The 14916-nt window shown below is 39.8% G+C and overlaps 1 protein-coding gene across 4 annotated transcripts in view; it reads right to left on the reverse strand.

Annotated features, from left to right (window-relative positions):
- The window catches only part of cadm4 (cell adhesion molecule 4), a 328820-nt gene that overhangs the window by 47573 nt on the left and 266331 nt on the right, over positions 1-14916 (reverse strand). For all 4 annotated transcript variants that reach the window (XM_041793936.1, XM_041793938.1, XM_041793934.1 and 1 more), the window contains exons 3-4: positions 11326-11613; positions 2367-2528 (exon numbers count right to left, since the gene is read on the reverse strand). In XM_041793936.1, the coding sequence (XP_041649870.1) occupies positions 2367-2528; positions 11326-11613 (450 nt within the window). The remainder of the gene's footprint in view (positions 1-2366; positions 2529-11325; positions 11614-14916) is intronic.

The raw sequence follows: 14916 nt of genomic DNA on the forward strand, positions 1-14916 counted from the left end.
ATTGAACGCAACTTTTAAAAAAAAATGGAAAGCTGTCAATTGACCTTTTCCATTTTTTTGGTTCTTCTTCCAGCCTGCTTTGGAATGAGTTTGAAATCATCACCGATAGGATTTGCTGGTGTATACAATGGCAACTGTCATGTTAGCTATTAGTTGGATGTAGTTGTAGTATAGCGGCAGTTTAATCAGCCACTTTTAAAGCTTGTCTTGCAGAGATGTTCTTGCACATCTACCCAACTGTCATGGCAAGAAACTCTTTGTATATTATGGCAGCGCCATCCTATCAAACTCAGGTTTATAGCACAGCTGTGCATGCCCGATTATCTCATTTTGTCTTGCCGCTCTGAATGGTCTTTATTTAATGTGACAGAGAAGGTTCATCCAATCAACTCCTGCAAATTTTTATGTAATTTTTCCAAGATGAATGTGGAATATATCCATGCAATGGAACAGCGTATCTAGTGTCTTAGGTAACCTCTACAAGAACTTTGTATAAACTATCCAGTCATTGTGTTTTTATGATTTCTGGACACCTGGTTGGAAACTAAAAGTGTAGTCTACATGGAAAGCTTAGAAGCCTTGTCAGTGTAATTTGAGGAGAACAAGGCAGGAGCTACAGGTGTGGTTTAGTTGTGCTGCAAAGCCATAAGCAATAGTGACCAGTGAAGCGATTAGCTCAGATATAGGTATAGCAACTTTTCTATCATACCTAGAAAACATTTCTTGATTGCTAAAAGAGCAAACACCTGCTCTGAAAGATGTCTTTGCTCTTCTCCTGCCCTGCTTTGTCTAGAGTTTTATTTACCAACTGGCTCCACTGATAGTTAACAATGATAAAGGCTGCCAGTCAAAGCTCATATAAGGAAGTTAACTTCCCTAGGCGGTGCATGTCTTACCTGTCACATGGTTGGTTGCTCTGATTAGCCTGTAATAAATGTGACGGACTGAAAATTTGTCCAACCACCCTCTGGATTTTTTTCAAAGGTTATGTGCTTTCCAGTGGATATGGTAAACAGTCCATCTGATGAGTCAGATTAATGAATACTGATGTTACGGTGTAAAACGTGACCATGTCTAGTCATGCTATCAACTGAATGAGATGCTAAAACCAGAGGGAGTACTTATTAGTGCTTCTTTGTGTAGTTTTCCAATAAATACATATCTGATGAGCAGAATTTGACATTTTAATAAAAGCTAAACAAAGACATTTTCATGAGGACATGAAAGCTACGAGCTATGTCAGCATCAAGGCTTTTGTACGCTTTAAGGTCACTCTTTCAGTCCACTCTGTCTGTGAGTGCCCTTGAGGTGACTCAACTCATTTAACAGAGTCACTGGCATTTGTGCATAGTTGCTAATTCTGTCATTTTCTTTTAGCTTTATGGCCCAAATACGGCTTGAACACAATTATCCACTAAATGTATAATAGGCTAATGTTGACACCAGTTTTCCACTGTAAATCATGATAGTCATATGTCTGCAAAAGGTCAATGGAATAGTCAAATTACTGGATTTATGCTTGTTTCTCCTCAAATCAAATGCCTAAAGAAAGAAGTGTCAAAACAGAAGAAGCGTGCTAGATATGTTTGACAGGATTAGAAGCCAAATAGATTTAAATATTATAGATATTTCACAAATTTTTCAGACTTTCTCTAAATGCTATAGATTAATGCTGTCTGATATGTTTGAGATTAATCCTACACAACCATCTGCAGAGAATTAAGATTACAATAATATAGTTCTATCTGAAATTGTTGCCTTGAGTGAGGAATAGATTTAAGCCAATTATACATTTAAATCTCTTGCAGTTTTGTTATCACAGCTTGCTTTTAGCCTGCCTCGCACAGACATATGCGCAGAGATTTCAGAGCATTAAAACTTGTGTAAACAGGCCAGAAAAAGATCCATCATCCTCAGAAAAACACTGAGATCTTTGCTCATACTAATGTGACCCAGGTTTTTCCTCAAATGGTGCTGCTAAGCTTCTGAAACCAGGACCTTAACCTGGCTGCAGGCCTTTTCCTGCTAGCTCCCTGCACGACAAGATTTGTATTTATGAGGTTTTAATGAGAGCAGGTCTCAAACAGGGGCAGCTCTGAGTATCACTGTGTTAAAAAGCTGGACTGATTATAAATGAGCTTTGTTTTAAAATGTAATACTTGAAAAATGAGGCCCTGATAAAAATCATTGCTGGCATTAAAATCAAATAATGAACAGTAGAGAATAAGAGACAGCAATGCAGATGGAATAATTTGTGATTGTAATATATGGCTGTGAACTTTGTGCTGCTTAAATGGTTTGAGAGATGGATGGAAAAGCTTTAATGTAATGTGCTTAGGTAAAAACTGCATGAGGGAGAGGCTTACAATACACATCCAGACGGTAGTGCCTAATCCTCTTCTGCCCGGCCAGTGCCGGGTGGAATGCCTCGCAGCTCAGAGCCGCTCCGTTGTCTTTCCTTTCCACCGGGATCCTTATGGTGCTGGACACACTGAATGTCTTCCCGTTGTCCTGCTGGGACACCACACCTGAGGAGAAACAGGAGGAGGACAGGTGGGAAGAAACAAGTTAGCAGCCAAAAACATGCCTTTTGATTTCCTACTAAGATATCACAGGAGAAGAAGGGAGACATGGGAAGGATGTTTTAGAGGAAGAGGAAGATGAGGAAAGAAGAAGAAATCAGAAGATGAAGTAAAGGCAAATGAAGGAGGTTTTAAACGCAGCACTTGTACCTGTGGAGTGGAGAATGAGGAGTGGAGGACAGCAGAAGAGAAGCAATTTGCATCTATATTTCATGGCAATTATGAGCAGCACAACTGTTTGTTTGCAGATGGTAAATTAAGTGAGAGTTTTTTATGTGTGCAAAAAGAAAGATAGAAATGGGGGCGAGTGAGGGATGAAAAGAGTGAATATGCATAGCAGAATTGAGATTTTAACTTAGCCAGACTTGGATGGAAAGAGAGAGAGAGGGTGGGAGAAGAAAGGCAAAGGAGGAGAGGGACTCAGAAGGAGAGGGGGCAGCAAATCGGGCATGATTGATGAAGGAGGGGGGGTCGAGTGAGGAGAGCTGAGGCGAGACAAGCCCAGACATGAAAGAGGGATGATAAGAGCGCCAGGCCAGATGCAGAGAGGGGAGAAAGATGGAGGGAGGAGAGACAGACGAAAGGAGGAACAGAGGGCTGACACGGTCACGTATTGGGAGTTTGTGCATGTCGAGGCAGAATTTAACAATATTACTTATATCGTGCTGAGTTTTCAATTATTGCCACCCTGCAAATGAAAGTTAGCCCAATCGAAGCGTGAGAGAGGCCAGCGGTGAGTGCAGATGAGCAGGAAAAGGGGAGCGGCGGGAAAGATAGGGTCTTAATTAAAGAGTGCTTTCCCATATCTGCTGGGATCTGCCTCTAACCTTTAGTGTCACAGTTCATTTAACTCAGGGCCAAAAAGAGAGGAGAAAGGGAAAGAGAGAGGGAGAGTGGAGGAAATACGAGGAAATTAGAGTAAATAGGGGAAACAAGACAGTAGAGAAAAAGAAAGGACAGGAGGAGGAGAGGGAAGGAGGAGAAAAGGAAACAGGAGAAGAAATGAAGGACCAAGGACAAAGGAGGAAAGAAAACATATACAGATGAGGCCAAAATTACAGTAATTATTTATATGGAAATACACTCTTAAACTTAAAAAAACAAACAAACAAACAAAAAAAAAAACCAGATTAAATACCTGTTTAGGGTTAGGATTAGGGTTAAAGTAATGGTGAGGATACCAAAAGTTAAAAGCCTGAGCTGCAAAACCTGATAATAAAATGTTTAACAAGTCAAGTGAACGGTCTGCTGACATGAAAAAAAAGGTTGTCTTCCATAAAAAACATTCCAAGTCAGCAAGTGTAGCTTATGCAGCTCTGTTAGCTGTGTAAACTACATAGATAACAGAGCTACATAGCTATAGAATACAGAGCTGCACAGCTGTGTAGCAAATGTAGCTGAAGCTAAGTTCACAAAGCAGCTAAGATTCTATGTTATCTACATAGCTAAGTTAGCTTCACCTACATTTGCTAAATCTCACATTACTAAAGCTGATCTAGTTATAGATAATGTGCTAAGTAGCTAATGGGGCTAAAGCTAGCTCACAAAGCAGCTATATAAGCTGCATAGGTATGTTATGTATGTAGCTATGTAAGCGTCGGTTGTGTTTGCTAAAGCTGACATTGCTAAAGCTAACTTAGCCTTAGATTAAAGAGCTGTGTAGCTAAAGCTAAGTTCATAAAGCAGCTACAACTCTACATTATCTACATAGCTAATTGTGCTTTAGCTACTTTTGCTAAAGCAAAATGCTAAGTAGCTAACGGAGCTAAAGCTAGCTCACAAAGTAGCCATATAAGCTATGTAGGTATGCTATGTATGTAGGTATGTTAGCATTAGCTATGTTTGCTAAAGCTCACAAAGCTAAAGCTAACTTAGCTGCATCGGCCTACATAGTAATGTAAATTATATAGCTGGCAAAGTTATGGTAACTTAAGCTAAAGCTTACGAAGCTAAAGCATACCGCCGTTCATGTAACTACTTCTTAGGTCTATACATAATTTCATCTAGGATAAGACCTCTGACCTTTTTCTCTATTTTAAATATAAATATTGCTTAGTCTGTAATGTTTCCACTGTGGTTACTTCACTCGTAACTTGGAGTAGTGAAGTTGCTCTGACTTTTTGAGTTAAAATTACAAGTTCAGCGTGCATTTTTTACTATGTCAACTCTAAATTTCCAAGTTTCTAGATTAAATGGAATGCAGCATTATACAGGGGAAGTCCCCAAATGAGGATTTGGCACAAAATTTTAGAATATCATTTAAAATCTGTTCATATTTAGGATTTTCATGCCACCAGTTTCGAATCAGTACACCCAAGAAGCCTTCTGAAAGGTATCAGGGACAATTAGGGCAACAGTGTAACTTGCAAATCAACACAGACAGACTGGCCACCAATTAATCAAATTTGGAGGAGCTTGAGATTGGCCAAAGAAGAATGGGCTGAGATGCCTTGGGGCGGTAGTGCCCAAAGTGGACCATATGCCCCCCTGGGGGTGTACGGCGTCATTGCGGGGGGGGCGCAACAAGGCTAAATAAAAACAATCCACATTGTGTTGCGCTGCTAGCAAACCATGACAAATGTCAGCGGACTTCCAGGAAAATGTAAGGGCGACAATGACGCTACAACAGACAATACTAAAGCAAAGTCAAGAAAATATGATGATTCATATCTCGCCCTCGGCTTCACCTGTACAACGGTGGGTAACGAAGAGAGACCACAGTGTGTGCTGTGCCTGAAAATGCTAACCTCTGACAGCATGAAGCTGAACAAGCTAAAACGCCACTTAGAGACGTTACATCCTGCACACACACACAAGCCTGTGGAGTTCTTCAGGAAAAAAACTTCTCAGCTAGGCTGTCAAGTGGGAAGGTTTTGTCCAGGGTGTGTGAATTGCGGGATTAGATAAAAATCTTCTTGGAGGAAGAGGGTAATGAGCTTGCCCACAAGTTTTAAGATAACAACTTCCTCATGAAGCTTGCATACCTGAGTGACATGTTTCAAAAACTCCATAAACTTAATCTGCAGATGCAGGGCACCAAGACACACCTCCCACAGCTGGCAAATGAAATCACATCATTCCCAAGAAAACTGGAGATGTGGGAGCAGCGAGTTACAGGGGGTAATACAGACTCATTTGAAAGCTTGAAATTGTTCATTAAGTTGAAAAAGCTGCAGAACACAGTGATCCCATGCCTGAAACATCACATCTCTGCCCTTAAAACACATTTCCAAAAGTATTTTCCAGTGCAAGATTCAGCAAAATATGACTGGATCTGAGACCCCTTCAGTGCAACACCAACTGATGACCTTAGCACAGCAGAGGAAGAGCAGTTCATTGATGTCACCTCAGATCCAAGGATGCGACTGGATTCAAGTCCAAGACATTGTCTGCATTTTGGATTGGAGTGGAGAAGGAGTACCCACTGCTGGGCCGCTGCTAAGTTTTCATTCACAGGAAATTGTTAATCCTAAGACATTCAGAATTTTAAAAATCGGTTAAAAGCTATGGCTATTGTTATTTCTACAAAAGTTTGAAGTTCCATTGAGGGTAATTCTAAAAACAACAGCAGTTTGTGACAGACGGTGTGTTTGTCATACATTTACATATTTACATATTTACATGTTGATGTGTACGGCCAGAGGTAGGGGAGGCCTGAAACAACGTTCATCTGCCAAAGGGGGGCCCAGCAGAAAAGATTTGGGAACCACTGCCTTAGGAGATGAGTCTGAGATGACTGAAGAGTGTTATCCAGCAAAAGGAGGAAACGATTGACTACAAGCACCAGGGGGGCTAATAATTTTGACCCTGGTAGTTGTTTTTGTGTGTAAATTAATATAATGTAAGGGGGGCAAATATGTCCTCATAAACAAAGAGTGGAAACCAAAGAAGAGCGAAGAAAACAAGAGGAGAGAAGACAGAATAACAGACGAGAGAAGGAAGGTGGACAAGGATAGAAGTCTAGATAAAATGAAACAGGAGAAGCAACTATGGAGAAATGAAAGGGAAATAGACAGGAGGAAGAAGCAAGACCAAACGGAAAGAAAGAGAGGCTGAGAGGATGAAAAAAGAGAGATGAAAGGAGAAGGGTCCTACCAAGTAATACGGAAAGAAAGTGGGAAAAAAAGAGGAGGAAACAAGGTCATAGGAGGAAAAAAAGGAGATGAGATAAGGAACCAAGACTTGGGGAAAGGAAGGGGGAAGAGAAAAGTGGAAAAAATGAAGATAAAATAAGAAAAGAGCAGAGAAAACTGGAGGAAATAAGGACAAAGGAGGAACCAAGGACAAAGGAAGAAAACAGGAGGAAGAGAACATTAAAGAGAAAAAGCGTTAGTAAATAAGATAAGACGAGAGAGACGAAAGTACGGCCTTCTAAAAGTCATTTTTCAACCAATAACTGAGGTGAGGAGTGTCTCCTCTTTGTCACAAATCAAATTTAAAGGGAAGAAAAGAGAAAAGGAGATCAGCAGAGTCGAGAGGAAAGGACAGAGTGACGCTGACAGCCACGTTTTGACAGAGAAATAAGTACAGAGACAGGATGAAAGAGACGTTCAGAGTCAGACAAAAATAGAAAAGTAAAAACGACAACAGCTGACACGAAGTTTGAAAGGGTAAAACGTCTCCCAATGTGTGTCCCAAAAACTGTTGACATCAGATTATCTAACATTATTTCATCCCGTCTGTTTGAGGTATTTTAAAGGCAGCAGGGACTGAATTAATGAATAACAATAAAGTAACACATTTAAAAGCCATTTTGTACTTTTAAACTCTGGTGTCTGCAATCATTTAAAAAGGAGATAAATTAAATTAAAAAACAGCAATAAGCCTGAGCGAAAGATACTTAATCTCCCAGATTTGTTGGTTCATGCTCAGCTACCCGAACAAGGTTTTTGCCAAATTCCAATCCAAATGAAACACTGGCGCTGATTAAGGAGGAGAGCACAATGAAAAGATTCCTCAAGGCTGGTTTGAGAATGAAGGAGGGAAACATTGGTGATGTTATCTAGCCCCTAATAATGGATAATGTGCAATAACCTGAGAATTAATAGAGCAAAAATCAAACATACCTATGTTAATATATTGTTAGTCAGTTTGTTGTTCTCAGCTCTGTGTTCACACTGATGGTACGGCACCCGTTCAGCTTGTTTATGTCTCATTTAGAGTCATGTGTTTTTTTTAGTGAACACCCTTCCATTCTTAGCTTTAGCTTCTATGTGAGGAAGGAGAGATGATCCTGCCCACTAAAGGATCCAGTATCTGAGGACATAGCGATAGAGTGTTGTCACAAGAGTACAGCCAAAGGTAAACCAATAGATTTTCCTAACTGAGGAAATGACTAGTCTCAACTGAATCAACTCTGAGATGCATCCCTTCTCAATTTGGACCACTAAGTCATTTTTAGACATTCATACGCTCTCACTGCCTCAGAAGCTGCAAATAGATTGCCCTTTAGTAATACAGTGCTGTAACAAAGTTCTGCCATATGTAGACCTTTTTACTTCTTACACAGTGTTAAGGGTTCATGTTACAAAGTAATCCATTTGAGTAATCAGATTACATTTTTGTTGTAACGAGTAACATGACATGTTAGTTTTGCAATTAAAGCAATCCTTTATGAATGACCCTTTTCATAAAAGTAATCAATTACTGAAAAAAAAGGTCCCATTTACCGTCGTTTTTCAGTGGCCAAAAGAAAAAAGAAAATCCCTGGAGTATCTGCACAGTTTCTGTTTCTCTCCCTGTTGGCATGTTGGTATGTAGCTGTGTAACAGTGGAAGGTAAACACAGCTGTGTCAGTGGGCGTGTTGCTAGCTTAATGAGCTAATGAGATGGTAGAGACTGGAACCATACAGTATTATGCTGTTAGTGATGTTATCATCCTGTGGAATTTTAGATTAAAGATTACAGGCTGTAAACTAGGTTGACAGTAGGGTTCACATTTTGAAAGACAGAAAACTATGTGTCACTTCTTTAACCAACAAATGAAACAAGTCGTTGATTTTTGATTTGGTCTATATTCTACTTTTATTGAATTACAACACAAAGTATGTCTTAAGTACATCTATTTTTGATAAAGGTACATTAATTAGGCATAAATTATATTTTTGATGATAAATGTTAATCATCTTTGATGATAAATGTTTATTATGAGTTATATTTTTAAATGGTAGTGAACAGATATACATGTAGAAACACAATAATAATCATTTAATTGATATAAATGTTATATTAGAAGTTTTGTAAGACTGAAATGATTTATAATTAGTATTACAGACTTGTATGCAAGGGAAATAGGCATTTAAGCGTAAATTTATAAGTAGGCTGGTGAGTTACAGACATTGGAATTCTGGAGAAGGGACGGGATTAAATACATGTTCACTTTTTCCCTCTGCTTTTCAGATAAGTGAACCTCATCATGATGTTTGACATTTTTGTATTGCACCATGTTTACTATTTTTTGTAAAGACTGCCCTTATTATTTTTTGTGTGAATATTTTGCATTATCTTATATAGCTGTTCAAAAAAGAATTCAGATTTTGAACGCCAAATCAATGCAAAAGTGTTCTGATGCATTACTTTTTGCAGTATGTAATACAGTAATGTAAAAGTAACTTTTTTCAGTATGTAATGTAGTAATGTAACATGTTACTTTTTCTCAGTATGTAAGGCAGCACTGCTAACTTGACTTACTCTACTTATGGAAAGTGTCCATTACAAAAAAAAAAGACAAAATTTCTCTTTATTCTTTGTTGCCACAGACTAAGAAAAGAAATTAAAAAAAGACACATCTACACAGTTTCTGTTTTCTCCTGCCTGCTGGCATGTAGCTAGCTTATTAGGCATGCGAAATGGCACAGAAGACGGTGTAATGCCAAGGAATTACCTATTATATTTACTTGTTAGTAAGAGCGACATCATTAGAACATACAAGTTCAAGAGCTTGTGTGCATACATATGCGTCTGTTCTCTGTATGCTCGGATTGGGAGCATGTATAGAGCTGTAAAGGTTATTATGACTACTATTCTGTAATTGGGCTGCAGACTTACAGATTATGGACTACAGACCAGGCTGCAGAACTACAGTAGAGTCCATACATTCAAATGCAGGCATATAGTCAGCTATGTGTCTTTTTTACAACTGGCATGGGATGAGTGGTTTAAGGTTTTTTTTTTCTAATGCAGAAGTACTCTAACCCTTACTTTTCTCAGTGTGTAAAACACAACTAGATCTTTTTAACAGTAATGCTGCCCAACACTGTTATTAAAACCTACTGGCATGTATTTAGCTGATTAAGGCAAGTGATATGGAACAGAAGACAGCATAACACCATGGTTTCATCCCCATTATATTTAACAATTACACTGAAAGGACACAAATAACATAATAGTGAAACATACAGTACGTTCAAGAGCTCTGGTTTTGTGCAGCTGTTTCTGTATGGGATGCAGTATTACGCACAGTCTGTGCATCAACTGTTTGCCTCAGCTCTATATATGCCCACACTGGGAGCATATATAGAGATGTAATGCTTATCACAACTATCATTATTCAAAATTAGACAGTATGTAAAATAGGAGCGTGACAAGTCACTTTTGAATTTACAATCCTAACCCTGTTTTTAGCTACTTAAGTAGGTGTCACAGTGACCATTGGAATGTGAAGTGCATGTCTGACCACCTGTATGTGCAGCAGATAAGTCCCACTCATTTTTCAGTCATTCATTTGGACCCACTTATTAATTATGTATCACAAACTCAGCACATCTTTCCCTCTGTCCTGCACTATTTGAGGGTTAAATTTACAACACTTTCTCATTATCACACCAAAGTTATTGTAATTCCACATCATGTTTTCAATGCTACCATACTGACCCTAAGCCGTTAGATTTAAACTCACCAGAAGAACATGTTCACAGATTTTTTTTAGAGCTTTTGTTTTGTTTGAAAATCTGCTCTGAAAGTGCTTGGCGATCCTTTAATTCAGAGAAGCCAGGGGAGAAAGGGAGTTAGAAAAGAAGAATAGCTCAAGGTAAAAATCTCAGGGACTGAGTGACAGTGAATTAGAATTTAGGAGAGTTTGGCAAAGTGTCTCTTTGTGACAGTGAGAAAGAAAAGAGTGAGAAAAGCAGAAAATCTGAAGCATGTAAGAGACCAATGCCTTGATGTGATCTTGTGCTGCTGACATGATATGGGCAAATAAAACACATTAAAATGAGATTTTTCAAGAGTGTGCGAGGGGAGAGTGTAACTTCTTTGATCATGAAAGAAGACAGACATCTCTTGATATTTTCCGTTGATGTCTGAAACACACAATATGTATATTTACACTTCTCTGAATTGAGGACTTTCTCTCAGCAGGAATGGAAACAGAAAAGTTACCACTCTTCACATCTTAAAAGGTCTGTTTGATCATGTGAAACTGGATCGGCTTCTATAAATATTGCATAGAACGCTTGATCAAAATCAAAGACACAGGAGGCGAAGGAGAGATTTTGGCAGCCCTAAAGCCAAAAACTTAATTTCTCCATCCATTTATCCATCAGTTTATCTAAAAAGGGCTCCCATCAGTTCATCCATCAGCTAAATCCTCTGTCAATCCATCAATCACCCATCCATCCATCCTTTTGTAATATCATCCACCCATTCCACTTCACTTAGCCTTTGTTCCCCCCAATATTTCCTCATCTATCTCTCATAATCATCAAACTGCCCATTAGTCCATCTGTCAGCCATGTGGAGGTACCTGGGATCTCCCGCCCATTGCGAATCCAGCGCAGGGTGGCGGCTGGCTTACTGCGCGGCGACACACAGGTGAGTTCAACCTCCCCGCCTTCCACGGCCTCCTGCTTCACCTCCACCGTGGGCGTCTCAGGGGGAACTGAGACGGAAAGCGTGGCCACCTGGTGGTGCGTGGCATCCGTGTAGAGCTGGCAAAAGTAGCCGCCCTCATCGAACACGCTGACGTTGGTCAACGTGATGCGCACCAGGCGCGGCGTGAAGAGCACCATCTGGAAACGGTCGTCCTTCAGGGCTGAAGAAGAAATAGGGAGGTGGGGTGGGATAGCCAAGGGGAAGAGAAGACAAACAGGGAGGAAGTGATGGGAGAGGAGATGGGGGAAAGTGACAGGAAGAGTGGCAGAACAAGGACAGGGAAGGTGAGTGCATCAGTCACTGGTTGGAAGAACACAAAAATACTGAAAAGTGTTTGCATGTAGAAAAAATAAAACAACCTAACAGCTAAAACAAAGTGGAAAAAACAACCAAAACTCTTTTACTCTGGGTCACTGTAATTGATTCGATGTTTTTCTTAAGCTGCCGAGACAGACACAGAGCATTTAGAATTGTTTTTGTCATGGTGCTTTGTTTGCTAGAAATTCACCACATGCACACACTACACAGCCAGATGCACACACAAACACAAACACTGCCAAATCCAGTGTCATATTAAAGAACTAGTTGTAACACATTTCACTAGAAGGCTTTTGCTTGCTCTATTTTGAATTTGTTTTTAGATGAGAAGCACTGCAGGGAGCAAGTTTGTACCTCATTCACAAACTCACTTATTCACATTGACAAAGCTGAATGTTCGCCAACACTATGAACGGTTCAGTTTTCTTTACTAGACTTACGGAAGAGATCAGACTTGATTTTACTCTGTTATTAGGTCTGACATTGTTTTCAGATGTGCCATTTTCTGTTCTGTGAAAGCTGAGGGATTTTCTATTGCTCAATCCAGATGGAAAAATAAATTCACTGTGGATGAAGTCTCCTTGTTTGAAACAGCAGTGAAAAAAAAGTACATGTGTTCCCTACAATGGCCAACAGGGGGCGATCAAGAAGACAATTGTATGGCAATAGAAACCAACTGCTCAGCTGATTCCTCCCTCAGTAAAACTTTTCTTGTAAATTGATGATCTCAAAACCTAATTTAAACTCATTGTCAACACAGCATGATGTCCATTTCCTAAATTATGATTCAAATTAGACTAAACTAGGCAATTTTATTTATGTCTTTTATGCTCCAGCACTTCAAACCAATTTCCTCAAAAGGGGTTAATAAAGCTTTTGGGTGGAAATGAAGAGCTGAAATGAATTCACTTCATTTTATTTGAATAAGGCTGCTAATCTGAAACACCCGATATACCTTTTTCATGCATGGGATATATCCACATTCAACTGGGAAACCTCCCACATACAGTAAAGCGTTTGGGAAGGGCAGGACTTTTGACAAAATTCCCACAAGGTAATTGGACAAATGTTCTGTCTGTCATGTTCATTATGAGCCAATCAGAGCAACAAGACAAAATAAGACAGTAAGCATGTGCAGCTACGATAGTAACCTGAGCTTGACAGACAGGCGGCGTTGTAGACTATGAGCTGTGCCAAGGCCGGTACTAGGGGCTAAAACATCTTTTCAACCAAGAGAAGCTTTCAGTTTGGCTCTGTGCTCTTATTTTAATAAAGAAAAGTGTCCCAGTTCCTATAAAACTGACAATATACTGTAGCTACATCCAAGCTAATTGCTAAACTAGTGGCAGCTATTGTATACTGGCTTACAGAAGTGCTGTTCTTTGCTCTTCATTTAATAAAAAAAAATGTGACCCAATTCTCAAAAAACTGCCACTATAGCTACATCTGCGATGAACACTCATAGCCATTGCTCATTCTCCCCAAGGACGCTGATTGGTCAGGTCCATTTTCAGGCCTGGTACAATCATTTCAGGCTGAAGCTTTGCAAAATATATTTGGCTGATGACAGACATGGAATCTGGCCAATCCATCTGCTCTGAAAAGTTATAAGGCTGCTGAATGACATGTCTGATGACACTGTAAGTAAAGTATGTTAAAGCATTCCTTGTGGTGCTTTATAGGATCACAACTTGATTTTTATTGTTCCTTTTGATTGACATTAGGTATATCTCAAATGATGACTTAATAAAGAAAATAACCTTGCAAAGCAGATGGATATGCCCATTTCCGTGTTTCTCACTGGCAAATCCATCTTGCAAAGCTCCCGTCTGAACTGTTTGGGCCCGGTTAGGGTCCCAAAGTGACAGGAGCAATCAGCGACAAGGGGGCAGTTCTTCTGGGCGCGACGGAGTCGTGACGTAAGCAAGCGGCAACAAGAGGCCAGTGCAATTATGGTGGAGGACATTATTGTGGGTGCTGCTAAAGCGTCAGTTTTATCAGAACTTGATGATATTTCTTTGTTAAAAGAAGAAGGAAGAACAGCAGTGAGTTGTTTTCTTTTCAAAAATGACAAAAGTCATGTACTGACACGTCTACAGTTGCCATTGTTCACGTTATGCAGTTCTGTCTGGAGTTTACTCCTTCAGTACAGGCGCAGCTTGGTAGTGGCTACGCCGCATGTTTTGTTGCTCTGATTGGCCCGTAAAGATGTGACAGACAGAACATTCACCCAATCACCCTCTGAGTTTTTTTCAAATGCTCTGCCCTTTCCCAATTGCTGTCTATGAGTGGTTTTCCAGATCTGACGTGCCAGGTTATAAAGAACGTGCATGTTAAAACATACGGCTCACAATCAAATGATCATTAAAAGGTGTGTAACGGTATTTGCACTCGTAGTTTGGGGGTCATGATACAGTGCAAGTCCATCCATTATTATTGGGGAGGCAGGTAGTAAGTAAGGGGAGCTGGCTTCACTCCCAGGCAGCTGTTGCTCAGTCCACGTGAATATACAGTTCATGGGTTAGATCCATAGCACTGTCCATCCACTTTACATCCAAATATCCTTTTGATGAGAAAACTCTAAGATAGCAACAGTCAAAATGACCAACTCAAGGCTTCAAAATATGTGACATTGATTGTAGTTTCAGGGCAGTTTATTTCTGTAATTCCACTTATAACATCTTGCAAATCACTCTTAACTTCTCCCGGAGTTGTTCCATTATTTGTGGTAATTGTTTTGTTGTTATTCTTCTGGCTCTGGCCCTGAAATAAACGCAATGCATTCTTAATATCTGCTTTGTTAGCTTGGATGCCAGAAAAGTTTATATCTAGTGGGCTGCCAAGGTAGGAATCAATAGCCCAACTCAGAGCTCTGAGAGGGGGTAGCTTTCCTCAGAGAGGATAAGAAGAGATCCTGCAGGTCTCTCATTTATCACTGCTGGCTTCTCAGCCTGCTTTGACATAGCCTTGGTAGTCTTATTTTTGGCATTTTGCCCATGCCAGACTAATTGCTTTAGTTCTTTTTCCAGCTAGGAAAGCAACTGTCAATGGCTGCAACACTAAACCTATCTGGAAACTCAGTCAAAAGACAGAGTATTACTCTCCTGCACCACCGAAAGGAAGTGAAGTAATGGCATTTTGACCC

Source organism: Cheilinus undulatus, linkage group 8 (assembly GCF_018320785.1).
Source record: "Cheilinus undulatus linkage group 8, ASM1832078v1, whole genome shotgun sequence".
Classification (NCBI taxonomy): Eukaryota; Metazoa; Chordata; class Actinopteri; order Labriformes; family Labridae; genus Cheilinus; species Cheilinus undulatus.